Raw genomic sequence first — 27,748 nt, 5'->3', positions numbered from 1 at the left:
GGGTTTCTGGGACCCCCACCTCTCTCCCTGTAATCTCCGGTGTGTGTCCCGTTGCCCGTACTGCTTTTACCCCTGCCCCCATTCCTTTGGTTTCCTTTCTGCCCCTTTGCCTTCCCCTTTGGCATGCGGCTTTCTGCTCCTCGGTGCCCCTCGCTTTCCTCATATTGACTCTCTTCTGCTTCTAACTGACAGCATTTCCTTTTCTGACCCAGCCACAGTGCCTCCTCCCTAAGTTCTCATCCTGAGCATCGTAGTTTCTTGTTCTCCACCACTCCTTTCAGCCCCCTGGACCGTCCCCTCTCCCCTCTAGAGCAAGTAGGCGGGACCTTTGGTCGCTCCTACTCCCCGCCCCCCGCGCCCCCCGCAACAACGTCCCTCCACGCCGCACTCTTTTTCTTTTCTTAGTTACCCTCTCCTTATGGTTAAGCACTCCCTGTATTTTTCTGTCCTGCTGTGTGCCCCTTTCCTCCCCTTCGTGTTGTATTCGTACTCCGAGAATACCTTCTTTTCTGCCCCCCCCCCAAATGATGGTGTCGTCTTTGACATGATAGTTTCTCTCCACCGTAATTCCCATATTACACCAGGATTTTGACTCTAGGGTCTCCATCACTACATCCCTCTGAGAGCATCCCTGTTCTGGCCCCTGTCTTCACTCTTGCACCATACTCATACTTCTTTTGAGTCAGGTTTAGAGTAGAGCTCTCCTTAGCTCCTTGCTTCCCCCAAACTGTGACCCTCTTTTGGGTCTTTGACTTCCCCCTTTTTCAGGGCAGGCCATTTTCATTCTCTCTCCTACTCTGTTCTCTTGTTATCTCGTGCTTGACTTTATCCTATTCTTTCTCTCTTATAGGTTCCTTGCCCTTCCTTCTCTTTTTAGGCCCCTTCTGCTGCTGCAACCCATCGTCTTTCCTTGCTGCAGTCCCTCCCCCTTCATACTCCTTCATCCTTACTTGCTCACTGCATCCCTTAAAGCTCTGGCAGGATGCTGCCTTGTCTTGCAATTTCTTTGCAGACCTCCCTCATGTCTTTAATCCAGGTGTTACATTTGTGTTTTTATACTTTGCATTAAGATTTATACAGTGATTGCTGATTGACTGCTAGGTGGTATATCCTCTCATTGTCTCCATTATCCTCAGCAGTCTTCAATCCTGGATCTCTCTCCTTCCTGACTCTGTCTTGCATATTCTTTTTTCACTCTTATGCCCTCTCCTTCAGTGCTTGGATTTGTCCTCATAAAATCTCTCATTTTTTATAAATGTTATTTTAATCATAATTTCCATAACCTTCAGTCTTTCCTCTAGTAGAACAGTAGGTTTGATCAAGGTTTCAAGGGGATAGTATTTTGAAGGACCCGTAGAGGAGTCCATCCCGTCTTATTCAGCTTATGCCACCTACCCTTATTCTAGACATTCTTACTCTGTGGTATCCATTCGTTCTGTTTCCTCTTATCTTTTACCTCAAGAAAAAGTAGCTCACCAAAGTAAGTGTTTGGAGCAATTATGCCTTTCCTCTGTCCTTTCTGTAAATAGATGCGTTCTTTTTCCATTGATGTCCTACATACTCTTTTTCTGGTACTCTCTGGCAATGTATTCTTTATCTTTTGGGGGTCAGGGAATTCAGATATGGAATGCAGTAGTGGCCTTTTGCTTCATACCTGCGCATCTAATTCTTTTCTTCATCATAAAGTTCTAAATCATTTATTTTTTACTGGAGCTGAAGGAACTAAACTAAAATAATTCTGTAGAAAGACAATAGCTAACATGATCAACCATTTTATATATATATATATATGTGTGTGTGTATATATATATATATATATATATATATATTCAACTAACATAGTTGGTGGCTTTTTGTCTTTACTAGGGTTTTTGCAGCAGAGTCCACCTGTAAACTAGGTACCATAAAGGAGACCTCAGATGATTCCCTAGTTAGGTAAAAGGACTTGCCTCGGGCCCAGGTTCCAGTCTAGGTCCATTCCTCCTTCTAGAGAAAAGACATCACATTTTGGTACATCCTTGGTGGTGAGTAGAGATGTTCTTTCTTTTAGTGGGTAGGCAAAAAGAGCACTTTTTGCTTAGAGAACCTTTCTCCAGAAGGTTGTGATGCTCAGACATCTTCCTGGCTTTGATTTCTCACCTTCCACCTGTATTTTGATTTCCAAATTCTTTGAAGTTTCTCTACTACTCCAGGGAAAATAGTGATGTTACAACCCAGAGCGTAACTAGTTGGTAAATTCTTTGGGTCCTCAACTGTACAATTTCTTTCTCTTTCCTTCCCTTCTTCCAAGGTCTACATCTCCTCCTTAGGTTTTCAAGTGAGAGGCGGAAATCAGACACCAAACAGACACAGTTCTTGAGGGATGTGTGTCTGCTGCTTGTTTTGATTTTGGTTAAATTGATGCTGATTTTCCTAAAGCATTCTTTAGGCAATACTTTTCCTTAAGTTAACCTCTCTGTTGCCCCAGGAAAGTGTTGCATATTGCTGGAGTGTCAAGTCGGGTCAGGGTGGGCATATATAGATTATTACTGTGTAGATGTAGTTTGTATTGAGTCATAGGTGGATGCCCCTTGATAATTGTTGTTTAGGACCTTTCCCTGTTTTAGACGCTTTCCTCCAATACAAATTGTTTTATTCCAGTTTTCATATATTGCAGTCGTTTGAACAGCTGGTCAAGGTTTGAAAGAGTAACATTGAGATTTAAGAGAATACAAGCTTGGACAAAAATAAAAGCATTATTTCTTTGAATTTCTTTAAAAGCTGCAAAGACCTCGTTCTCATTGAATCTAGAATAGCTGCTAAACTAAATTCAGTATGGTTTGGTTTGTGCTTTCTCACTTCAAAACTGACTAGATTCTGTTTTGGGAAAGAGACATGTTGCAGGGCTTGATAGTGGAGTATGAAAAAGCCTTCTGGGCTCTAAATTTTACTGAAGATGGGAAGTTTTCTCTTTCTTTCTTTCTTTTTTCTTTCTTTCTTTCTGTCACCCTCATGGCATGTGGAAGTGTCTGAGTCAAACCCTTGCCACAGCAGTGACCCAGCTGCTGCGGTGACAACCCGTGACCCACTGGGCCACAGCAGAACTCTGGGAAGTTTTCTTGAATAGCAGTGTTAGTCTCCACCTTGTAATTTTTCCCAGTGTAGCATACATTGAGTGTTTTGCCTTTGATGTGTATATACCTGGAGGCTAATGAGTGAAGGATGCTTTCAACAAATAGAACAAAATAAATATGTCTTTGCACTAAATATATAATATGTGAAGTAACATTTAACTTCAGGTTGATTTTCTTAAGGTTAAAGGAGTTTCAAGGGCTCCTGATTGATTTTTTTTTTTAGAGATGCCCTTAGGAGGGTTTTAGTGTGCAGTGGATATGGATATGGTACTATCTATATTTTTGAGGGAGGGAATAGGTTTGTCTGTTGGCTAGTTTGGTTCTCTGGTATTTGAATAATGTGGTCTTCAATAAGCATGGACCCTAGTGTTGGCTTGCAAGCATTCAATATGATGCATTAATATGATACAGAGTATATGCATTACTTCTTGATAGCTGCAAGATGATATAACTTTCTTTTGTTAAAGTTGAACCATAAGAAAATTAAAGATATGAATGTGTACGTGTGTATGTGTATATATTATATTGTCTTTGTTTATTGAGAATTAATTTGGAAAACTTATGAATATCTCATGGGCATTTTTTTTGCTTCATTTTATATGAAAGTTTGAAAATCATTGACTAAAAAGAGGTCGATGCCACAAGAAGCATTTTTATGAGTTAAAAATTACCTTCTCAAGAACTTCTTTTGCATTTGTAGCTGAATTCTATTTGGCTTAGATTTTCCTGGTAGATTTTGCAAATGGTATTTTGTTTGTTTGTTTGTTTAATGGCTGCACCTGCAGCATGTGGACGTTCCCAGGCCAGGGACTGAATCTGAGCCTCAGCTTGGACCTACATCTCAGCTACAGCAACACTGGATCCTTTAACCCTCTGTGCCACTGGGCTGGGGATCGAACCTGCACCTCCATAGGAACCTGAGCTGCTGTAAGCCAAATTTTTAACCACTGTGCCACAGTAGGAACTCTGGAAATGGTGTTTTAAATCGTGGTTATTGATTAAAGGAAGTTTTAATGGCAATGACTCTCAAGCTTTAGTGAGCCTAAGAATCACTGAGTGCTTGTCCAAAGTGTGGATTCTCAGGCTCACCCTGTTAAGGGTATGACTTAGTAGGTCTTGCATGGGCCTAGAAATCTTTATATTTTTTTACTGCCTTGCCAGGTGTGGGTAATGGAACCCACACACCCAACCCACACCTGGAGTGAAACTACCAACCTTGAATTCTCGGTTCATTTTATGTATAGCCATTAGCTAAGACTATACTAACAGGAGTTCTCGTCATGGCTCAGTCGTTAACAAATCTGACTAGCATCCATGAGGATGCAGTTTCAATCCCTGGCCTTCTTAGTGGGTTTAGGATCTGGATTGCTGTGAGCTGTGGTGTAGGCTGCAGATATGGCTTGGATCCTGTCTTGCTGTGGCTGTGGCATAGGCCAACAGCTACAGCTCCGATTTGACCCGTCTCTGTTCCCCTAGACTGGGAACCTCCATATGCTGTGGGTATGGCCCTAAAAAAGCAAAAAAAAAAAAAAAAAAAAGACTATACTAACAAAGTGATTTGTTAGGCTCTTGAAATTCCAGCACTTGTGAAAATTAGTAGTGGACTATGTTTGATCATCTATACTTTATTGAATCTAGCTAAGCTGTTGTAATAAAGATGAGGGTTAAGAGGTAGAACAAGTTAACGGTGATAATAGTCATTATACACTTTGCAGTTTGTGTAATGTTACAATTTGCACAGTGTTTTTACATTTAATCTTCACAATAGTCTTGTGAGATAGGGAAAATATAAGCTTCTTGATGGCAGGGACTACATCTGTGTGGTTTCCCTAGCCAGATGTCTAGTGGCACATAGAAGGTATTCTTCCATAAATGCTTGCTGAATAAATGTGGGGAGTATTATCACTATTTCACAAGAGAGGAAACTGGGTATTGCAGAAATAAATGTTAACTAGAATTAAACCCAGGTCTTTGGATTCTAAATCCAGTGTATTTTTCATCTCTGTGTTTTCTCAACTATTCTTTTTTTTTTTTTTTACTTGAAGTATAGTTGATTTACAATGTTGTAGGGTACAGTAAAGCAAATATATGTATATTCTTTTTCAGATTCTTTTCCATTATAGATTATTATTCTCTGCTGTTCTTGACTGTTAATAGTCAACTGTTCTTCACTGAGTAGTCAAAATTCAGTGACATCCCTGTGAACTTGGATAGCAGTTGAGCTTTGGTTCTTTGATTTGGAAGTGCAACCGTGTTATGTCTTTATTTACCCTGTCTCTCTTATTGTTAAATTGGATGGAAGACAGGGAACCGAAACAGTCCTTCTTTGCCTTTATTTTCTGTTATCTTTACTCTGCTGGTTATCAGTGAAGAGAGGATGACAATCATAGTTGCAAATCCAAGAGGTATTTTAAGTAAGTAGCTGTCTGGCAAAATAATAAAACTAAATTTGAAAATAGAATTATTTTCCCTTCAGAAATCACTTCCACAACATTGCTGTGACCAGGAAGAGAACTTTTGTTAGTAACATGAAGATTTTTCTGAGTCATATAAGTTATTGTGAAGGACAGTTCTCTTTCTAGTCACCACTTTCCAATTTCTTTCAGGTGAGGGCTTGTTACCATGCATGCTCTTAAGGATAATTATTTTTTTAAAGATAAGTCCCATTGGGCATAATTCTTATGATTTGGTAGATAAGCAGAGAAACTCAGTTGAGAAGAAAACATTTACAATTTATGATCACTGCACAGTGCTTTGGGAGCATGATTTGTGGTGAATTCATTTGTTAGATGCTGGCATTACTGGCACAAAGGATATTGTTGTGGTTGAGGTTGGAGCCAGTTAGAGTCATTCTGTTCTTTGACCGTCAACTGTATAGATGATTTCTTTGCTTCACTTGGGCAGTCCAGTAAGAGCCTGTGTATGGCTGGTATCATTCCAGACCCACATTTAGAAAAATAATATTTAGGCAGTTTTAAAATATTTTTTAAAAATTGCAACTCATGTAAGAGATACATTTTATATTACAACCTAAACTAAATACAACCCAAAATCCAAAACAACAAAACCCCAAAACCACCAAAACCCCACCTGAGACAAGTTTCACAAAACTGTTTACTGGTATCATGCACTCTGGTATGTTTTTAGTCTGTTCAATATTTGGGGGTTTTTGTTTTTTGAGTACTGGTGGTGGCCCACTGCATTAATTTCATGACTCATTAGGTTGTAATCATTGAAAAACAATGATTAAGGGCATCACTTTTCTGAGGTTGTCCCACTAATATTCAATCTGGTACCACAGTTAAGCACAAGCTATGTGTAAAGTACTGCTAGGCTTGTATGAATCACGGAGCCCCTGCATCCCTGCCTTTGAGAAGCTTACACTGCCGAGGAGAAGGTACATGTAAACAATTTACTGTATGTAAAGCAAAATGAAATAATGGAGTTAAATGAAGAACACAGTGGGAGTTTAGAGGCTTTTCAAGTGAATATACTTGGAAAGATGGGAAGGTTGGTGGGTAGATAGGTTATAAGGAGGCTTTCAAACTGATTGAAGGACAAGTATAATTTAAGTAGGGAGAAAAGGAGGAAGGATTTTGTAGGCTGATCCTGTGGCCAAAGGGAGGGTCTTTGGAATCTAAAGTTGCTGTTTGCAGTGGGAAAAAAAAAAAAATAAAAATAAAGTTGCTGTTTGTTTGCAGACAGCTATGCTTGAAGTTAGATCAAACAGGGTTTTGATTGCAGTACTAAAAATTTGGATTTTATTCTGTTTTTGAGGTCAGAATATAGTAGTATATATATATTAATACCCAGCACTCTCAGTAAATTTAGTTTTTATTTATTTACTGAAGAGGTTGAATAACATTCACAAGGCCAAAGAGGAAAATCACTGTTAGAATTAGAAGAATTTCAGAGCATCTACTCTCTTGGGCTGTCTTGTACTATATAAAGAAGGGAACTAAAGACAACTAAGCTCTAATACTTAGAACTGGGAACAGCTGGTGCGGAGCTGGTTGCCTTTAATTTGTATATGTATTTTATCCCACAGTCCAGTTTGGCTTCTCAAATATCCTTTTCTCTTTCTCTTCTTTTTTATTTGACTGTACTTACTATTGTGTTTACAGTTGTTAAAGTTTGATCCTATATGCTGTAGGTCCCCTTGTGCTCTCCCCTACCTGTGATGTTCTGTTGTATTCCTCTGATTTGAAGATGCCTCCTTTTTTTTTTTTTTTTTTTTTTTTTTTTTTTTTTTGTTAAGATGCCTTCTTTAATTTAAATCTTTTATTTTGGCATACAGCATGTTGCTGGGAGTTGAGGGGGGGCTAAAGACAGACAGGGAACTTGAATAAGTACTAAGATTTGTACCTGCAGTCTACCTTCAAAATGAAAATTCTTACAAAGATCTTTCAAATAAGTTTAAGAATTGATGGTGATCACACATTGAATTTCGGCTTTCTGTCAGTAATGTGAGGGGTACTTCAGAATAAAATTTTGTGGTATGGTATTAGTGAAATACTAGGTAGTATGCATATAATCTCTTTTGTTTATTATTTATTGCTCCCTGCTAACTAATAAGGTTCTCAATAGTTGGGAAATATGCCTGTTTGCAAGGTACTAAAGCTGCAGAATAAGGTACTATATTTGAGTACCCTCATGTGTACTTCCTTCAACTAACTTCCGTTGTTATGAAAGCATCTTTAAAAAAAAAAAAAAAAAAGATTTGTTTTTGCTTAAGCTTAAGCTATCTGAAACTAGATTCTTGGATCAGACCTCAGAACAAGACTAGAATGATGAATCCATGTATTCTGTGGACTTGAAACATAAGTAATTAGTTTACTTCTCTTTGGAAAAGTACAGAGCAGTCTGCAGGGAGTCAGCTGCTTGTGTGGATTTTCTTCCAGAGGCATTCACGGGCCGATGATTACTCTTACAGAACTATTCAGTGAGATTAACCAGGAAGTTGTCTCTTCCCCCACCCTTTAGTACAGTACTTTTATATCTGGGTGTCTGTCTAGCGCTAGGTATTTATTTAGTATGTTTTGAAAATTGGGAGGTTGATTAACTTGATATTTGGAGATCTTAGAAAATGTGATGACTTCTATGAAAGGTTTAGAAACTTCTTCCACTTCTCTTGCTGATCAATTTAATCATCTATAAAGTTTATAATTTGTAAAGTGTATGTAGCTTGTCTACTGAATGTACCATGCAGGTTATTTAGTTCTATTTACCGAATATTATGATCACTTTGATTCTAAGGGGGTTAAAAACTATTTTTTGAATTTGTTTTCTCAAGATATGTAACTTGGGTCTCTTAGATATGACAGAGTTTTGTTCTCACCTGGTTTTTTGAATTCAAGGAAATGTGACACTGAAGTTTCCTTTTATGAGTTATGTGCCGATAGATTATTTTAGATTTCTCTGGCCCACCCAGTTATCCTTTATGTTGCTAATATGAAAAGGCCTTGCTGGGAGTTCCCATCGTGGCTCAATGGTTAACTAACCTGACCAGCATCCATGAGGACGTGGGTTTGATCCCTGGCCTTGCTCAGTGGGTTGAGGATCCGGCGTTGCCATGACCTGTGGTGTAGGTGGCATATGCGGCTTGGATCCTGCATTGCTGTGGCTGTGGTGTAGGCCAGCGGCTACAGCTCTTACTGGACCCCTAGCCTGGGAACCTCCATGTGCCATGGGTGTGGCCCTCAAAAGACAAAAGACGGAAAAAAAAAAAGAGAGAGAGAAGGTCTTACCAAAACTTTCTTATTCAATATGTTGAAATAGACTACAATTTACAGAAACTGTAGTCTGTGTTCCTCAGTATTCAAAAGAAATTGCCCAGATATTTTGGATTAAAGGATAGTATTTGATTGCTAAAGGGCCAGATCACTTCACAAGTATCTCTCTTGTTACTAATATTTAAGGGCTATCTTTCATTGATGAAGATATTTTGAGCTGTTTTTCAGTAGTAGTGATAGATTTACACTTCTACTCACACTCAAATATAGAACCTCTGAAGACTAACTGAATATTAGGAAATTGGTGTTGGAATTCAAGGTGTAGGCTGTCACCCCAGGACGGACTTATCAGATCACATGAGGAATCATGCTTTTAATCACATGATGTAGTAATTCAGAAATAGTAGTAAAATAGAACTTAAAAAAATTAAGATTCCTTCTTTGGTAAGTTACCTGCCTTGTAAACTAAGGCTCATGATAAAGCAAGTAGGTTTTATTGTTTAAATAACATTCATTGTATGCCAGACTAAAAAACATTTGGGGGTTGCCTTTAAATTAGCCATATAGGCAATGATTCAAATTATAGCAGGTCTGAAAGCCTAAATTGAGGTTGAGAAATGATTTAGGACTCATTATGTTTGTTTTGCTGGTGAATAACTGATTGGGGGGATCCTCAGAAATTGTACATAGGAGGGGAATGAGTTTGTGAGGTTAGGGAAATCATTATGGCTATTAGAAACTTTCTTACCTTTAGCATTCATTGTCTCACAGTGTGGAGAAGTAACCCATTTTCTCAGCTAGCTTTACATTTAAATTGAACCTTACAGTTGTTATATGCTGATCAAGTTTTTAAAGACAAAATTGAAAAATAAGCAAACAAAAAATCCTGTCCAAACAAAATAAATGTATATTTTTATAGTTTTGGTATTGGAACTTTTTAAAAGACCTTTCTAATACTTTAGCCACAATGATGCAAGGAAACTCAATTGTTCTTAAATTTTTTTCTTACTAAGTGCATTTAGTTTTTGAGATGAAACGGAATGATTACAACAGATTATTCCTAGAATTAACATAAAATAAAGGGTGCTTTTAAAATGTCAGCATGTTTATTTCTTAGTCCTTCTTACCTTATTTTGCTATCCTTGGAATCAGTGTTTATTCTTGAAAAAATTAATAAAAACAATTCCTTTTATTTTCAGTATATTTCAGTAAAAGAAAACATAGCCTCACATTGAAATTGCTGACATAATTGAATGCCATATTTTACTCTTATGTATTATTTTCACTACTTCTCATAATAGAAAACAAAATGATCACTAATACTAAATTTTGAAAAATGTGGAGCTTGCATAATATTTTTAGTACTTCCCTCTAAACAGTGAAGCCAGAATAAAAGTTAAAAATAAGGAATGAAGTTATGGAAGTACATGAAAGAAAACCATTACTGTATTTATGTGCTAGCCTTAATAACTTTTTTTCATTCATTCAGGGAAAATTTTTAGCAAGTGCTTTCTATACCTCATACATAAGATTAGATAGACACTGGGGATAGGAAGCTGAATGACACACAGTCCTTGCCCTAAAAGAATTTTAGATTTGGTGGGGAATCTGGCAGCTTGAGGTCATTTCTTAAGCTCAGTTGATCTGAAGTCTCTTTCTTTCTCCCCTAACCTCCCCAGTCCCGCCTCCCCTGCAATGGGATGAACAAGTTTAGAGCAATTCCTCCAAGTCCTTCTAAGTACTTTTCTGCCCTTAGTTATCTAGACTTGTAAATGCAAGTGCCCTGAGACTCCGTGCAGATTAACAGGAGCCTTCCAGACACAAAATGTACTAAAACTAAGAGGACTGTGTAGTTCATTGCCCAAGCCAAGACACTTTTGAAAATGAAAGGGGCCCATTTATTATGCCAAGGACAGAAAGTGTATACTAGCTGTGTCCTAGCCACCTGGAACACAGATCTGTAGCCTTAATAATTGTAATATAGGAGGCTGTTTTAAAATTCTAAAACTAGAATTTTATATTCTGTTAGGTGGGAAATGAACAAGTTTCTTTTTCTTCTTGGTGTCAAATTATTACATTGGCCTTAAAGGTGATTTTTCAGATAACAAATGAATTATTTTTCTGAATAGCTTGATTATAATTTTATATTTATTTTAAATATCATAAAGTCCTAAGCTTTATTATATTTTTTTCTTAAATGACAAATAAGATTTGCTTTTTTAGAAATAAATATACCGCATAGATTATATTTGTATACCGATTGCCATGGAACTAGACGGTTTAAGGAGTCTATTTCTACTTCCCAAGTAATAAACCCTTGTTACTTGTGGCTGAAGGTATTTTGGTTGAAAGATGTATGATCCTTATTTGTACATTTCCTGCCTCAGGCAGCATTCTTTTTGAATAGAACACCCAGCCAAGGGTAAAAATTAGTCCCAGTAATGGTGAGCAGCTTATTTGACAAATTATTATTTTTTTTCCCCCTCTTTGGGAAGACTAGATGCTGATTGACATACCTCTCAGTTTCTCAACCCTGCCAAGGCCATACACTATTGATACTTGTGATGCTTAAAAAAGGTATCAAACTGTGAATTAAGTCTCTTCATAGAATGCATGGCCTCCACTAATATAAACATCCCCAACCAGAGGGCACATTTGTTAGAACTAATGTGCTTACATTCATACATCATTGTCACCCAGAGTCCATGGTTTATTTTGGGGTTCACCTTTTTTTTTTTTTTTTTTGCTTCTTAGGGCTGCTCTTGGCAGCATATGGACGTTCCCAGGCTAGGGGTTGAATTGGAGCTATAGCTGCTGGCCTGTGCCACAGCCACAACAACGTGGGTTCAGAGCCATGTCAGCCACCTACACTGTAGCTCACGGCAATGCCAGATCCTTAACCCACTGAGCGGGTCCCAGGGATCGAACCTGCATCCTTATGGGTACTACTCAGGTTTGTTACTGCTGAGCTACAATGGGAACTCCTATTTTAAGGTTCACTCCTGGTGTTGTATTTTCTGTGGGTTGGACATATTTGTGAAGACATGTTGTATCTGCCATTATAGTATACAGAGTAGTTTCACTGCCCCCAAATTCTCTGTGCTCTGCTTATTCACTCCTCTCTGCTCCCAAGCCCTGGCAACTGCTTATCTTTTTTACTCTCTTCATAGTTTTGCGTCTTCCAGATTATCAACTAGTTAGAATCGTACGGTACATAGCCTTTTCAGACTTTCTGGTTTTACTAAGTAATATACATTTAAGTTTCCCTTAGGTCTTTTCATGGCTCGATAGCTTGTTTTTTTTCTAATGCTTAATAATATTCCATTGTCTAGATCTACTACAGTTTGTCCATTCCTTTACCAAAAGACATCTTGATTGCTTCCAAGTTTTGGCAATAACGAATACAGCTGCTTATAAACATCCATGTGCAGGTTTGTACGGATGTAAGTTTTTGACTCCTTTGGGTAAATACCAAAGAGCACAATTGCTGGATCCAGGAAGCAAGAGTATATTAGTTTATAAGAAACCAGAGTTCCCTGGTGGCCTAGTGGTTAAAAACTTGGTGTTGTCACTGCCGTGGCTCAGGTTCACTTCCTGGCCTGGGCACTTCCACATGCTGTAAGTGTGGCTAAAAAAAAAAACAACAGAGGAACAATCAGACTGTCTTCCAAAATGACTATACTGTTTTGCATTCCTACCAGTCATGAATGAGAGTTCCTTTTAATCCATATCCTTGGCAGCATTTGGTGTCAGAGTTTTGGATTTTGGTTCATTCAAATAGGCATGTAGTGGTATAAGATTCAATTTTTAAATTACAAAAGTAATATGTTAGTAATGTTAGAAAAAATTTGGAGGCTAAGGGAAAAAAAATCACCCATCAGCTTATTATCCTAATACAACTACTTTTTGTATTTTGGCTGTTCTTTTTTTATGCATTTGTTATGAAGTTGAAGTCATACTATTATGTGTAATTTGTGATCTTATTTTTAAAATTGACTCTATTTTCTAGAACAGTTTTAGGTTTATAGAAAAATTGAACAGATAGTAGTTTCCACATACACTTCCCCTCCCCCTGCCATGTAGTTTCTTCTTTTATGAACATCTTTTATTAGAATGGTTATTTGTTAAGTGTTTAACATTTGTTAAATAAGTAAACCAATGTTGATACATTATTGTTAACTGAAGCCCATAGTTTATTCCAATTTCCTTGGTTTTTATCTAATGTATTTCTGTTCTAGAATCCCATCCAGGACATCACATTACATTTAGTTGTCATGTCTCCTTGGACTCATCTTGGCTTTGACTATTTTTCAGTCTTTCCTTTTTCTTTTTTGGCCATGCCCATGTGTGTGGCATGTGGAATTTTCTAGGCCAGGGATTGAATCTGTGCCACAGCTGTGACAAGGCTGAATCCTTAACTGTGAGGCCACCACGGTACTCCCAGCTCTGATTTTTTTTTTTTTTTTTTTTCATAATTAGGCTGGCGTTTTGGGGTTTTGGGGGAGGACCATCACAGAGATAAAGTACCATTTTCATCAGTTCATTTCAAGGGTACATACTATGATCATGATTTATGACTGTTGGTGTTGACCTTGAATATCTAGCTGAAGTGTTTGTCAGGCTTTTTTTTTTTTCATGTTAGGTTGCGCTTGCGGCAATTGGAAGTTCCCAGGCTAGGGGTCAGATTGGAACTGCAGCTGCCAGCCTGTGTCACAGCCACAGCAACGCAGGATCCAAGCTGCTTCTGTGACCTATGCCATAGCTTGTGGCAACATCAGATCCTTAGCCCTCTGAGCAAGGCCTTGAACCTGCGTCCTCATGGATACTAGTCAGGTTCTTAAACCTCTGGGTCATAACAGGAACTCCTGGATGCTCTGCTGTAAAGTTATACTCCTCCTCCTCCTCCTCTCCCCCTTCTTGACTCTGTACCATTTGGATAGGAGTCATTATGTGCAGCTCACTCTTAAGGTGTGGGGAGTTATGCCCGCCTCCTTTAGAATGTAGTGTCTATATAATTTATTTGGAATTCTTTTGCATAGGAGAAGAATGTCTCTTTGCCCCTGTGTTAATTTATTCTGTCATTTGTTTATATGAGTATGGGCTCGTGGGTATTTCTTTTATGCTTTGTCTTGTATAATCTGATACTGCCACTGTATTGGTTTCTCCAGCTGTTCCAGAATTTGCCATTGGTAGCTCTTTCAGTTGGCTTCTGTGCCGTCCTGCCATACTCCCATCAGGGTGTGTTTTGTTTTGTTTTCTTTTTGAGCACTTCCTTACTTTCTGGTACTCCATACAGAATGCTCTGAGCTCATCTTGTGTATTTCCTGCCCCAGTCTTAGAATCAGCCATTTCTCCAAGGGGCACTGGTCCTTTTTACTGGAGAATGTTATTGGAAACCAAGATCTGGGCATTAAGTTTAGTTCTTGCTACTAAAGTGTAGTTTCTTTCAGGCCTTTTCAGCTGACAAAGCAAAGAAATGTATGTGTGTTTATTAACCCCTTATATATACATATCTATAAATATTTCTATATGTAACCATCTGTATCTTTGAGTTCATACTGATGTTTCTCTTTTTTTCATTACCATATGGATATTTTATCCCTTTCCCTTTACTGATCTGTACATTTCCACTCCCAGCAGTGAGAAACTTGGCTCCCCACATCCACATTTATTTACTTAATTGTTCAATTCTAGTGCACAAGTATAGAAATATTAGAATTGTTAACCTGTACCCCTTTGGGAAACAACTTTATTGACTAGAATACTGTACTTATGCGCAGTCCCTTTGGCCTTAAATCTTATAGAAGTCATTCATTTCCAGTTACTTAGGTCTGTACCTTTCCCCCACTACTCCCTTCACTGAGGCTTTTGAAATTGATTTGAAATACAGTTAGGTTCTCTTATCTCAGCCTGGAATTTTCTGAACCTACTGTTTTAATTTTTTGCATATATTAAGGTTTATTCTTGTAAAGTTCTGTAGGTTTTGACAAATACATCCTGTCGTGTATGCAGTGTTCAGTATCATATGGATAGTTTCACTGCCCTAAAAATCCCCCGTGCTTCACTTATTCATCCCTCCTCTCCCTCCAAGCCTCTGGCAGGACACTGATCTTTGCCTTTTCTGGAATGTCATATAATTAATTGGAATCATACAGTATATAGCATTTTTTTAATTGTTATTTCCCCAATACAATTTTTTTTCCTACTGTACAGCATGGTGACCCAGTTACACATACATGTTACATTCTTTTTTCTCACATTATCATGTTCCATCATAGATATATAGCATTTTCTTATTGGCTTCTTTCCCTTAGCAATATGCATTTAAGATTCCCCCATGTCTTTTTGTGTCTTGCGAGCTTATTTCTTTTTATAGCTGAATGATATTCCATTGTATTGGTACACCACGTTTTGTTCATTCATTCACTTACAAAGGACATCTTGTTTACTTCCAGTTTTTGGCAGTTATGAATAAAGCAGCTATAAACATTTTTCTTTCTTTCCTTTTTTTTTTTCTTTTGCTCTTTAGGACTGTACCTGCAGCATGTGGAAGTTCCCAGGTTAGGGGTTGAATCCAAGCTACAGCTGCTGGCCTACACCATAGCCACAACAACTTCGGATCCAAGCCTCATCTGCAACCTACACCATAGCTCAAGGCAACACCGGATCCTTAACCCACTGAGCGAGGCCAGGGATTGAACCCAAATCCTCATGGATCCTTGTCGAGATCGTTAACTGCTGAGTCACAAAGGGAACTCCCCACAGCTACAAACATTTATGTTCAAGTTTTTGTTTTGTTTTTGTTTTTTGGCTATGTCCGTGGCATTTGAACGTTCCCTGGCCAGAAATTGAACCCGAGCCACACTGATGACAATACAGGATCCTTAACCCACTGTGCTGCCAGGGAATTCTAATGTGTAAGAGTTTGTATAAATATAAGTTGTGGAGTCAGTTGGGGAAATACCTAGGCGTATGATTGCTGGATCTTATGGTAAGACTGTTTAGCTTTTAAGAAACTCAAACTGTCTTTCAAAATGGCTATACCATTTTGCATTCCCACCTGTAATAAATGCGTTGCTGTTGCTCCACGTCTCCACTAACATTTGGTATTATTTTTTTAAACCATTTGAATAGATATGGAATGGTATTTACAGTTCTCTAATGATGAATGGTGCTGAGTAACTTACTTTCTCTAGTTGTACTTCTCTTGTCCTGGTCAATAAATTGGGTGTTCTGAAACGTAAGATGTAAAAATGTTATTTCTGAAAAAGAATTCCAAAAAGTTCTTGATATTTAGTGGTCTGGAATTATACTTCAGTGCAGACATGTTCAGGCTTGACTTTCTTTGGCTTTTTTCATCACTTATGTGTGTCTGAATCCCTTATCTCCAGAGTTTAAGGGCAAAGTACAGCACGATTGCTAAGACAATTAGTTAGTAAAAATATTCTCTGACTTGATTGTTTGCCTAAGTAAGATAGCAAGGAGGCAGAGTTGGATAAAAAGGAGCCAGCCTAAGCCAGTCAGATGATTTAACTGCAAAATTTAAAAGGGCATATCCTTGCAAATTATTGTGTATATGTATAACTAAATTGCTTTGCGGTACACCAGAAACTAGCACAACATTGCAAATCAACTATACTTCAATAAAATAAAATTTTTTTAAAAGGACATGTCTTGGAGTTCCTGTCGAGGCTCAGTGGTTAACGAATCCGACTAGGAACCATGAGGTTGCGGGTTCGATCCCTGGCGTTGCTCAGTGGGTTAAGGATCTGGCGTTGCTGTGAGCTGTGGTGTAGGTTGCAGACATGGCTTGGATCTGGCGTTGCTGTGGCTCTGGCGTAGGCCGGCAGCTATGGCTCCAATTCGACCCCTGCCTGGGAACCTCCATATGCCTCGGGAGCAGCCCAAGAAAATGGCGAAAAGACAAAAATAATAATAATAATAATAAAGTAAATAAAAATAAAAAATAAAAAGGACGTCTTTACATTTCAGTAGAAGTAGTTCCTTTTTTTTATAGTCTAGTGTATAGTATAGCTGTACCCAACAACTAGGCAGTGAAACAGTGAAAAGTCAAAGGAAGTATGTATCTTTTTTTTTTTGATGTGTCAGGGAACTATTTTTTTCCAACTTGTAAGGTCTTCATCCAGTTTTCAAGAAGATATATTCTAGAGAAGATAGGGAATTGTTTTAAAAGCTTTGTGTAATTGAAAAGATAGAAACGCTATGTTAAATTTTTAAGATTACCTGTAGTTCATTGTCATCCTAACTCATCTCTTTTCATATTTTACATAGTGTGCCTTTTTATGGGCAAAATATCTTATGTGCTCATAATCACAACGGACAATATTTTTATATTTTAAATGCAAAAAAAAAAAAAAACCCAAAGCAGTTTATAGTCTTTGTTTTTTGCTTTTGACATAGGGACTTTTCCATGTTTGCATATAGTCTTCTTAAATATTTTTTAAGAATTTTAAGTCCATTTGTTTAATGTACCTCAGAGTCATTAAAAGTTTTTCTTGGAGTTCCCGTCGTGGCTCAGGGGTTAACAAATCCGACTAAGAACCATGAAGTTGTGGGTTTGATCCCTGGCCTTGCTCCGTGGGTTAAGGATCCGGCGTTGCCATGAGCTGTGGTGTATGTGGCAGACGCGGCTCGGATCCTGCGTTGCTGTGGCTCTGGCGTAGGCCGGAGCCTGGGAACCTCCATATGCCGTGGAAGCAGCCCAAGAAATGGCAAAAAGACACACACACAAAAAAAGTTTTTCTCATGTTATGTATTTGGCTGAACAAATTCTTTTTTTTTTTTTTTTCCGCTTTTTAGGGCCGTCTTTGCGGCATATGGAGGTTCCCAGGCTAGGGGTCGAATCAGAGCTACAGCTGCCGGCCTACGCCACAACCACAGCAATGAAGGATCTGAGCCGCGTCTGTAACCCACACCACAGCTCAGGGCAAACCAGATCCTTAACCGACTGTGTGAGGCCAGGGATCAAACCCACATTGTCGTGGATCCTAGTTGGGTTTGTTAACAACTGAACCACAAGGGAACTCCCCCAATTCTTTTTTTTTTTTTTTTTAAGTTTTATTGAAGTATTGTTGATTTACAAGGTTGTGATAATTTCTGCTGTAGAACAAAGTGATCCATTGGACAAGTTCTTTTTCAGATACTTTGTGAGAAGAAAATGCTTCACAGCCTTGGATGCTTAAATATCTAACAAGGACTCCTAAATAAAATCTGAATTATATTTATGATGTAATATAATGATATTAATCAAGTATTTAGTGAATTTGATGTTTGTTTCTCACATTATGGCTTTAATGAACTTGAGAGAGATGCTCTTGTTCTCTGGCTTAGCTTTGTAATCATCTATTGCTGAGGTTCTTAACTGCACGAGGCTCAAAACATGTGTCTTATTATTTTTAGGAGATTAAGACAAAAGGCCAAAAGCAGTAGTAGGGGTAACTAGCTCTGGCTTAATTTTCTCTTCCTTATTTCTTTGAAATAGGTTTATGAGATGAAGTATTGGAGGTTTAGCTTACTTTCCACAGAGATATGGGAGGTGAAGGGAAAAGGATATGTTTTATCTGCTAAACAATTTTGTGCTGTGTATATGTATAGAGATTCATTTACTAGGATCTTTGTATCAGCATTGTTCATAACAGCAAAAAAAAAAAAAAATCAGAATAATCTAAAAGTAGAGTAGGAGTTCCTGTCGTGGCACAGTGGTTAACAAATTCAACTATTAATCATGTGGTTGTGGGTTCGATCCCTGGCCTCACTCAGGCGTTGCCGTGAGTTGTGGTGTAGGTCACAGATGTGGCTTGGATCCGACATTGCTGTGGCTGTGGCATAGTCTGGTGGCTACAGCTCTGATTGGATCCCTAGCCTGGGAACCTCCATATGCGTGGGGTATGGCCCTAAAAGCAAAAAAAATGAAATAAAATAAAATAAAAGTAGAGTAGGGGCTATTTCATTCTGATGATGGACTACTATTTCACATTTATAAATGAGGATATTATATAATTTTATTTTAAAATCAACTCTATTGAGGTTTAATTTACAGTCAAATGCATACATTTTAAGTGAGAGTTTTAAATTTGAGAAAGGTATAGATCCATTTAACCACCACCCCAATTGAGATATAGAACACATCTATTACTTCAGAAAGCTTCCTTTTGTCTGTTGTTCGCCACAGTGCCACCCCCATCCCTGACAGACAATCATTGATCTAATTTCTATCACTATAGAATATTTTTGCCTATTCTGGAACTTTAAATAAATGGGATCAAATCAGTCAAACTCTTTTCTATCTTACTTCTTTGCTCTGTGTTTTTGGATTCATCCGTGTCATAGATGTCATTAATTTGGTCCTTTCTGTTGCTGAATAATACTCCATTGCATGAAAATGTCCCAGTTTATCTGTTTATAGATAGATAGACATTTGGCTATTTTTAGTTTTGGAATACGATGAATGAAGCTTCAATGAACTTTCAACTCATTGTTTGTGTGGGCATGGTTTCATTTCTCTTGGGTAAATACCTAGGAATGGAATTGGTAGATCATATAGTAAATGTATGTTTAATATTATAAGAAACTGCGAGATTGTTTTTGCTTCATGTTCACATTAGCAATGAATGAGAATTCTAATTCTCTTCAACATCCTTGGCAAAACTTCTTTTTTGTTTTAACTGTTTTGTAAACATGTAGCGATTGTATTTTAATCTATAAAATTGAAAAGTATATCTCATTGCTTGCAGTTATAGAAATTTATTGTCTGGTTTTTTTTTGTAGGCTGTTTCTGGGGGACTAATTATACTCTAATTACTTTCTGGAATGTCACAGGGGGTCAAAATAACATTCTGCTTACCATGTAGAATGGCTCTTTAATGTGGCACATGTAGTGATTGGCTCTGTCATATTTTCATCCATACCTAGTTTCATTATATACAGCTTTCTTCATAAAGAATATACAAATTCTGACTATTTAGAGCTTTTTTCCTGCTTGTCAAGAGTGTTTATATTAGCTTTGCAGTTTCCCCAGCTAGCTAACTTCAGTTGAATAAAAGTCCTATTTAAAGCCACTCCCATTAGGTAGCTAAAAGCCTCTCAGATGGAGCCAAATTTTGGTCTTATATCAAGAATGAGGGGCATTTTATTATAATTATCAAGTGTATCTTTACAGTGCTGAAGATACAAAGTAAATTGGGTATCACCTAGTTGCCTCAGGAAACAAAATTTTAGTCTTAGTTGTGAATCATTGGATTTTTTGGTAGCCTCCCCCCCCCCACAATTTATGAAGAAATATTTCATACATACAGAAAAATGGAAGGAATTGCACAGTGAATACCTGTACACCTACCACCTAGATTCTATAATTAATACTTTGCTATATTTGTTTAACACATATCTGTTGAAAGTTTTTTGATGGTGTGTTTAAGCCTTTCTTTGTGGAAGAAGCATAAATTGGTAGAATCTATGGCCAGTACTTATTTTTGTGCAGTGTGCACACTAAGTGGTTTTCTGATGCAGTAGTTCTCTTCTGAAGGTGCCTATCTGTGGTTTCTGTCATCACTGATTTGATAGTCCAGTCATTTATTTTCAAATGAATTCCAACTAGTTACAAAGGCAAAAGAAAGGCAAGAGAAATTGGTTGTAGAAAGGGTTTGTGTATCATCAGGAGAGCAAAATACTGCTAACCTTCTCTCCCAGCTAATAGAAATACTGTCACAGAAATAACTATCATTCCTTAGTGTTAACTGTATTCTAGAGCTTTATCTCATTTGAGGTCTTACAATTCTGTTAGCTCAGGGTATTATTAGCCTCATTTTATGGGTTAAGACATTGAGGCGGAGTTCCCGTCCTGGCGCAGTGGTTAACAAATCCGAACAGGAACCATGAGGTTGCGGGTTTGATCCCTGGCCTTGCTCAGTGGGTTAAGGATCCCGAGATGCCGTGAGCCATGGCGTAGGTCACAGACGCGGCTCGGATCCTGTGTTGCTGTGGCTCAGGCGTAGGCCAGCAAGTATAGCTCTGATTAGACCCCTAGCCTGGCAACCTCCATATGCCCCGGGAGCAGCCCAAGAAAAGGCAAAACGACAAAAAGAAAGAAAGAAAGAAAGACATTGAGGCTTAGGAAGTTCCCTTGTGGTGCAGTAGGTTAAGGATCTGGCATTGCCTCAGCTGTGGCGCAGGCAGCAACTGTGGTTTGGGTTTGATTCCTGGCCTGGGAACTTCTGTATGCTGTGGGTGTGACCAAAGAAAGAAAGAAAGAAGAAAAAAAAAAGAAATTGAGGCTTAGTGATATCAAATCCTTTACCTAATGTTTCATCTGTTAAACAGCGCAGTTAGTATTCAAACTCAGGTCTCTCTGACTCCAAAACCCATGCTTTGAACTAGAAGTCTGTAGTGTTGAAAGTTCCTTTTATTGCAGAATTTATGATTTATATCTTCAGAATTGGCCAAATTGAGCCACACCCAATTTGAGCCTGATGTAGTAGCATTCTTGGAGAAAAGAGGATATCATATAAACATTTTTATGACTATGGATGCTTGAGGAGAGAGGGCCCTTTTTGAAATCAAACATCCTGGGGTTTTTACTGACTTCATTTCATTCTCTGAAGAATGAAGGAATTTCTAGCTTGTATTAAATTGTGGAATGTATAGTATTCCTTCTGTAGTTGAACCAGATAAGTATTAGCAAGTGTGTTTAGAATATAACACTGGAAATTCTTTCCTGTTTTTTGTTTTGTTTTGTTTTTAGAGGGTTTTGGGATAATAGCCAATTTGAAGCTAGGTCTTAACTAATAAAGAAATGAAACCTAAGCAAGCTTCCTTGCTCCCTGGCTGCTCTTGGAGTAAGCCTCACTTAAGTTTCTCTACCAATTTTCAGGGCTTATTTCTGTGAGTGACCCAAGGAGCAGTATATTCTAATTTGAAAATTGAATGTGTGGAAGTATGCATTGAAAGCAATAGTTCTTAACCTTTCTGGAAATTACATACTCCTTTCTGAAGATGATAAAAGTTGTAAACCCTCTTCCCAGAAAAAAAAAATACATGTGTACATAAATATAATTTTACATACAAATTCTTTAGGTGTTCACCAGCCCCCAAGCCTTTTGAAAGAGTAGCCCAGATTCAAAATCCTTTAAAGGAAAAAAATTGGGGAGCTGAAAAGTAAGATTTGAATGTTAGTTCTTAAACTTTTTCCACAAATGTGCATCTCGTAACACATTTTGTACTAACAAAAATCGTGTTTTAGTATCCAAGATGTTTTGTTCAGTCACTGAAGTGTTAGTTTTCTTGTTAAAGAAATTAACAAGAATATTCGTGAGTAAGCTGTGATTCCTAGAACTAGATCAAGTTCTCCATGTTGGCTTTTTTTTTTTTTTTTTTTTTTTGTCTTTTTGCTATTTCTTTGGGCCGCTCCCGCGGCATATGGAGGTTCCCAGGCTAGGGGTCGAATCGGAGCTGTAGCCACCGGCCTACACCAGAGCCACAGCAACTCGGGACCCGAGCCGCATCTGCAACCTACACCACAGCTCACGGCAACGCCGGATCGTTAACCCACTGAGCAGGGGCAGGGACCGAACCCGCAACCTCATGGTTCCTAGTCGGATTCGTTAACCACTGCGCCACGACGGGAACTCCTTTTTTTTTTTTCTTAATGGCCACACTCATAGCATATGGATGTTCCCAGGCCAGGCATTGAATCTGAGCCACAGCTGTGACCTATTGCACAGCTGCAGCAATGCTGGATCCTTTAACCCACTGTACTGGGCTAGGGATCAGCCCTGCACCTCCAGAGCAACCCAAACTGCCGCAGTCAGGTTCTTAACCCACCACACCACAGGGGAAACTCCTGTGTTGGTTGGTTGGGTTTTTTTTTTGCTCTTTAGGGCCGCTGTCATAGCATATGAAAGTTCGCAGGCTAGGGGTTGAATCAGAGCTATAGCTGCTGCTTGGGATCTGAGCAAGCCACATCTGTGACTTACCCTACTGCTCACAGCAACACCAGATGCTTAACCCACTGAGTAAGGCCTGGATGGAACCCACGTCCTCATGGATACTAGTTGGGTTCGTTACACTGAGCCATAATGGGAACTCCTCCTGTGTTGATTTCTGACTTTTGCTTTTTCAATTTTATTTCTTCTACCATCAGAACATTTTTTTTCAGAACTAATTAGGTCAAAGATTTAGATGAAATCCTTTACTGGTGCCCAACTTTAGGTTTCCATTTCTTCTTTAACCAAAATCTCTTCATAACCCAAAGGTTCATAGTACTTTTGTTAATATACCTTCTGATGTGAATGTTCAGACATTGATCTTGGCAAGTTACATGTTTTATTACATTAATATTCCCAGTAACCCTGCTAGGGACTTATCATTGCCCCCATTTTATAGATACAGAAAGCAATGCTACGAAAGGTTAAATGACTTGATCAAGACCAATTCTGATACCAAAAGTCAAGGGCCAGGACTTGAACCCATGTAGATCTAGCTCCAAAGCCCATTTTCTTTCTATTTTACCATCTTGCTCTGTAATCAAAGAACTAACTTTTTTTTTTTGGTCTGGTCATTGGTATGACCTGATCTGAACTTTGAAAGCCCAGATTTCCATCGGTGGAGGGAGCTCTTTATTTTCTTCTTTAGCTAACCAGTTGTAAAATTGCTGTATTGTATGTGCGTGTGTAAGTTAGACTTTAGGTTGTGCAATGTCAAGTGTGCTGAATTTAATGGCTAGATTGTTAAACCCAAAATAAGGAAGGAGGCTTAGCTGGATGATCTCCTGTTCTGTTTATGTAAATGAATGTTTCAAGTAGTAAACTCTGAAAGAGACAGTTCCAGTGATTGAAAAGTTTGTGGAAGGCTCGTTACTAAACTTAGCATCATTTTCGGGAAGGAAAAACCCTGATGGTTTGGAACAGAACTGAAAAAGAGTCTAACTCTGAAGTTAGTAAACAAGCTATTATCAAACTGACTGAAGGCCAGGTGTGTATTTCCTAGCCCTCTTGGGATAGTCATGGAGGGAACCTCCAGGTCACCTAGCTGCCTAGTGGTTTTTGCTGAGATAGCAGGCTGGGTCAGCATTCTGGGAAGGTAGCGCAGTTTGCTGAGTGGGTTTTGTTGAGACTCAGCATCTTGACAAAATTATTGTTCTTCCAAACCTTGTACTTTTCTTCATTTCTGCCTTTTTATACACAGTGGAACAGGAAGGTGAATTGGTAGGTTGATTTACTGTGCAATCTTAGCCATACATTTTTTAATTTGAACTGATTACACAGGGCTTTAAGTGAGATAGCACAGAGCAGACAAAGAGTAGATAGAATCCTAAGAGAGATTAATTGAAATGATTGGGGGAAAAAGGGAAGTTGGGTCAGATAGTACAGTTTTAGAGAGATTATCTCCTTGCCTTTTAAAAAACTGGGTGATAAAACTAGTGTGTGTGAAGATATATGCCATTTAACTCCTAGGGTGATAAAACTTGGTGTAAAGGAAAATTAAGTTTACTGATTTGAAGATAATGGGGAGAAATCAGATATAAATGTAAAAGAATTATCTTAGTCATACTTTTTGGGTCTTAACAAATTAAGGAGCACATTTTGTAAAAGATTTCTTCTGACAGAATTCCTGATTCCAGAGGTTTCAAAAGGATAAAGAACAGTTCAAATGGCAAGATTGTTAAAAGCCACCTTATTGTACTGTATTGTATACACGCTTAGCTAGCATGAGGAAATTAGACTCTTTAACTTTAAAAGTTTTGTTCTCTCCTCAGCTTTACCCTCCTTCCCATGTATTTTCCTGAAGCTCTGTATGAGGTTCTAGCATAGAGGAAGGGTAGGGTCTTCTTACCTGTTTCCATTTTCTCTCCCTGTCAAGTTCAGACAGTTTTTTCAAGTTATAATTTGTAAAAACAGAAATAGCTTTTCAAGAACCAAATGATCTTTTGATTTTATGGTTCATAGTTCATGACTCTGGAGTTGGGGCAGGAAGTGAGATATAAGATGTTTGGACCCTTCTGGTTTATGGGATTATCTTTTTCCCTTTTCCCCCTTAGGAACGGCGTGAATGTTGAGGGAGCGACCCACAAGCAGGTGGTGGACCTGATCCGAGCAGGCGAGAAGGAATTGATCTTGACAGTGTTATCTGTACCTCCTCATGAGGCAGATAATCTAGATCCAAGTGACGACTCGCTGGGACAATCATTTTATGATTACACAGAAAAGCAAGCAGTGCCCATATCGGTCCCCACATACAAACATGTGGAACAGAATGGTGAGAAGTTTGTGGTGAGTGTCAGCCCAACTGGATCCTCAAACACCTACCTTTTATTTTTCCCAGTCTTATTTGTCATATATATTAGGGCGCTAGAAGAAATGACTGCAGCCTAGGTCAGTTTGCCTGCCCGAAATATGTATTTACACATAAATAAAAGACACTGACCCTAATTTATTGCAGGGGGTGAACTACAATAATGAAGAAAAGTCCTATTTCTATTTAAGTATAGTTCCATTTTATTTTTAGACAGTTTTAAGTTTGCATTCTGGTATGCAAATCATAAACTCACATAATCATATGTGAGTTTGTTTTGTTTGTTTCAACTTTTATTGGTTGTCCTATCTCTTTGCTAATAGCAGTTTCTTTTTTTGACTCTGTAGAGCAAGATTAATTTTAAAAGGTGGTATCTTCCAAAACATTGGGGTAATACAGTTTGTCCATGTCAGTGCCCTCTGCCCCCTTCCATATCTTGTTCTTTTTCATTTTCTTGGAGATATCTCTGTGAATAATTAACTCTAGTTTTCCCCAAGCTCCTCATTATATTCTGAATTCAGTTCACACGGGCTATTTTATACATTTCCAATTTCTTGCTGTTGTAGATATGCAGGAAAGCCCAACTTGAATTCTGGATGATATGTGTCAACCCCTCTCCTGAATGCCTTTGTTTGTTCTTCAAAACCTAATTGCAGCTGATAGCCCAATCTACTTAATTTTTCTCTTGGTTGCAGTGTTTTTTATTTGCCTTTGGTTCTTTTGGGAGTGGCAATATAGTGAGAAGTTTATTAATCTTTGTGGAAAATGCAGTGAGTTCTGTTAGATGTTGGCAAATAGATTACGTGTGTTTGAAGTTGATCTGCTGTCTAGAATTGCAGTCTCTGAAACTGAGGTTTGTCTCTTGTATAGGAATTAGCTTTTAGACATTAGTGGTACATTGGGGAGATGAGAAAAGTAAAAAGGAAGCCTGAAAAGTTCCAGAAGCATCAAATACTGTTTGCATCTGTGATTTGGCTGGAGATGATAGCATATAGGTTTTATGTGAGCCTGGTCTATGTATTTTCAGAACAGTACTCAGGAAATTTAGTGTTTTTGTGTTTCAGAGGTGTTCTACTTTTTTTTTTAAGCCGTTTTCTGTTGTTGAAGTATAGTTAATTTACAGTGCTTTATTAGTTTCAGGTGTTCAGCAAAGTGATTCAGTTATATATATATATAAAACTGAATGTATATATACATATACATACACATACACACATTCTTTTTCAGATTCTTTTCCATTATAGGTTATTATAGGATAGTTAATGTAGTCCCCTGTGCTATACCCTAGTTTCTTGTTTATCTATTTTGTATGTAGTAGTATACATCTGCTAATCCCAAACTCCTAATTTCTCTCTCCCTTCTGCCCTGCTATCCCCTTTGGTAACTGTAATTTGTTTTCTTTTCTTTTCTTTCTTTCTTTTTTGGTTTTTTTTTTAAGGCTGCACCCAAGGCATATGGAGGTTCCCAGGCTAGGGATCGACTCAGAGCTATAGCTGCTGGCCTACGCAAGAGCCACAGCAAGACGGGATCCGAGCTGCATCTGCAACCTATACCATAGCTCACTGCAACGCCAGAACCTTAACTCACTGATTGAGGCCAGGGATCCATCCTGCATCCTCATGGATGCAGGTATGTTTCCACTGAGTCATAGTGGGAACTCCTAATATGTTTTCTATGTCTGTGAATCTGTTTCTGTTTTGTAAATACATTCGTTTGTATCATTTTTTTAGATTCCACATAAAAGGGATACTGTATTTGTCTAAAGTCTTTGACTGACCTCATGTTGCTACAAATGGCATTATTTCTTTTTTATGACTAATATTCCATTGTGTATGTGTGTGTATTTATATCTATCAAATCTTTTTTTTTTTTTTTTGACTGTATACCTGCAGCATGTGAAAATCCTTGGGCCAGGAATCAAACCTGTGTCATAGCAGCCACCCAATCCTTTGCAGTGATAACACTGGATCCTTAACCCATTGAGCCACGAGAACTCCTCCTAGACTTTTTTTTTTGTTTTTTTAGGGCCATATCCTTGGCATATGGAGGTTCCCAGACTAGGGGTCGAATTGGAGCTGCAGCTGCTGGCTTACATCACAGCCACAGCAATGCCAGATCCGAGCTGCATCTTCAACCTACACCACAGCTCATGGCAACACTGGATCCTTACCCACTGAATGAGGCCAGGGATTGAACCTGCATCCTCATGAATGCTAGTCAGATTCGTTTCTGCTGAACCAGGATAGGAACTCCCCTCCTAGACTTTTTAATGATGGCCATTTTGACTGATGTGAGGTGATACCTCAAAGTTTTGATTTGTATTTCTCTGATAATTAGCGATATTGGGTATCTTTTTGACCATCTATATGTCTTCTTCAGAGAAATATCTCTTTTAGGTCTTCTGCCCTATTTTATTTTTTCCTTTTTTGACCTTCCTGGGGCATATAGAGTTCCCGGGCCAGGGATCAGGTCCAAGCTGCAGTTGTGACTTATGTTGCAGCTGCAGCAATGCTGGCTTCTTTCACCTACTATGCTGAACTGGGTTCCCAAGCGTCCCAGCACTCCCAAGATGCTGCTGATCCTGTTGCATCGCAACAG

At 38.4% G+C, this 27,748-nt stretch overlaps 1 protein-coding gene across 3 annotated transcripts in view; it reads left to right on the top strand.

Moving 5' to 3' along the window:
• Positions 1–27,748, top strand: part of SNX27 (sorting nexin family member 27) — an 87,174-nt gene that overhangs the window by 661 nt on the left and 58,765 nt on the right. For all 3 annotated transcript variants that reach the window (XM_003125761.6, XM_013997139.2, XM_021089855.1), the window contains exon 2: positions 24,897–25,128. In XM_003125761.6, the coding sequence (XP_003125809.1) occupies positions 24,897–25,128 (232 nt within the window). The remainder of the gene's footprint in view (positions 1–24,896; positions 25,129–27,748) is intronic.

Source organism: Sus scrofa, chromosome 4 (assembly GCF_000003025.6).
Source record: "Sus scrofa isolate TJ Tabasco breed Duroc chromosome 4, Sscrofa11.1, whole genome shotgun sequence".
In the NCBI taxonomy this organism is placed as follows: Eukaryota; Metazoa; Chordata; class Mammalia; order Artiodactyla; family Suidae; genus Sus; species Sus scrofa.
Note: the sequence above shows the minus strand (reverse complement) of the source record. Positions and strands in the feature narration are given on the sequence as shown.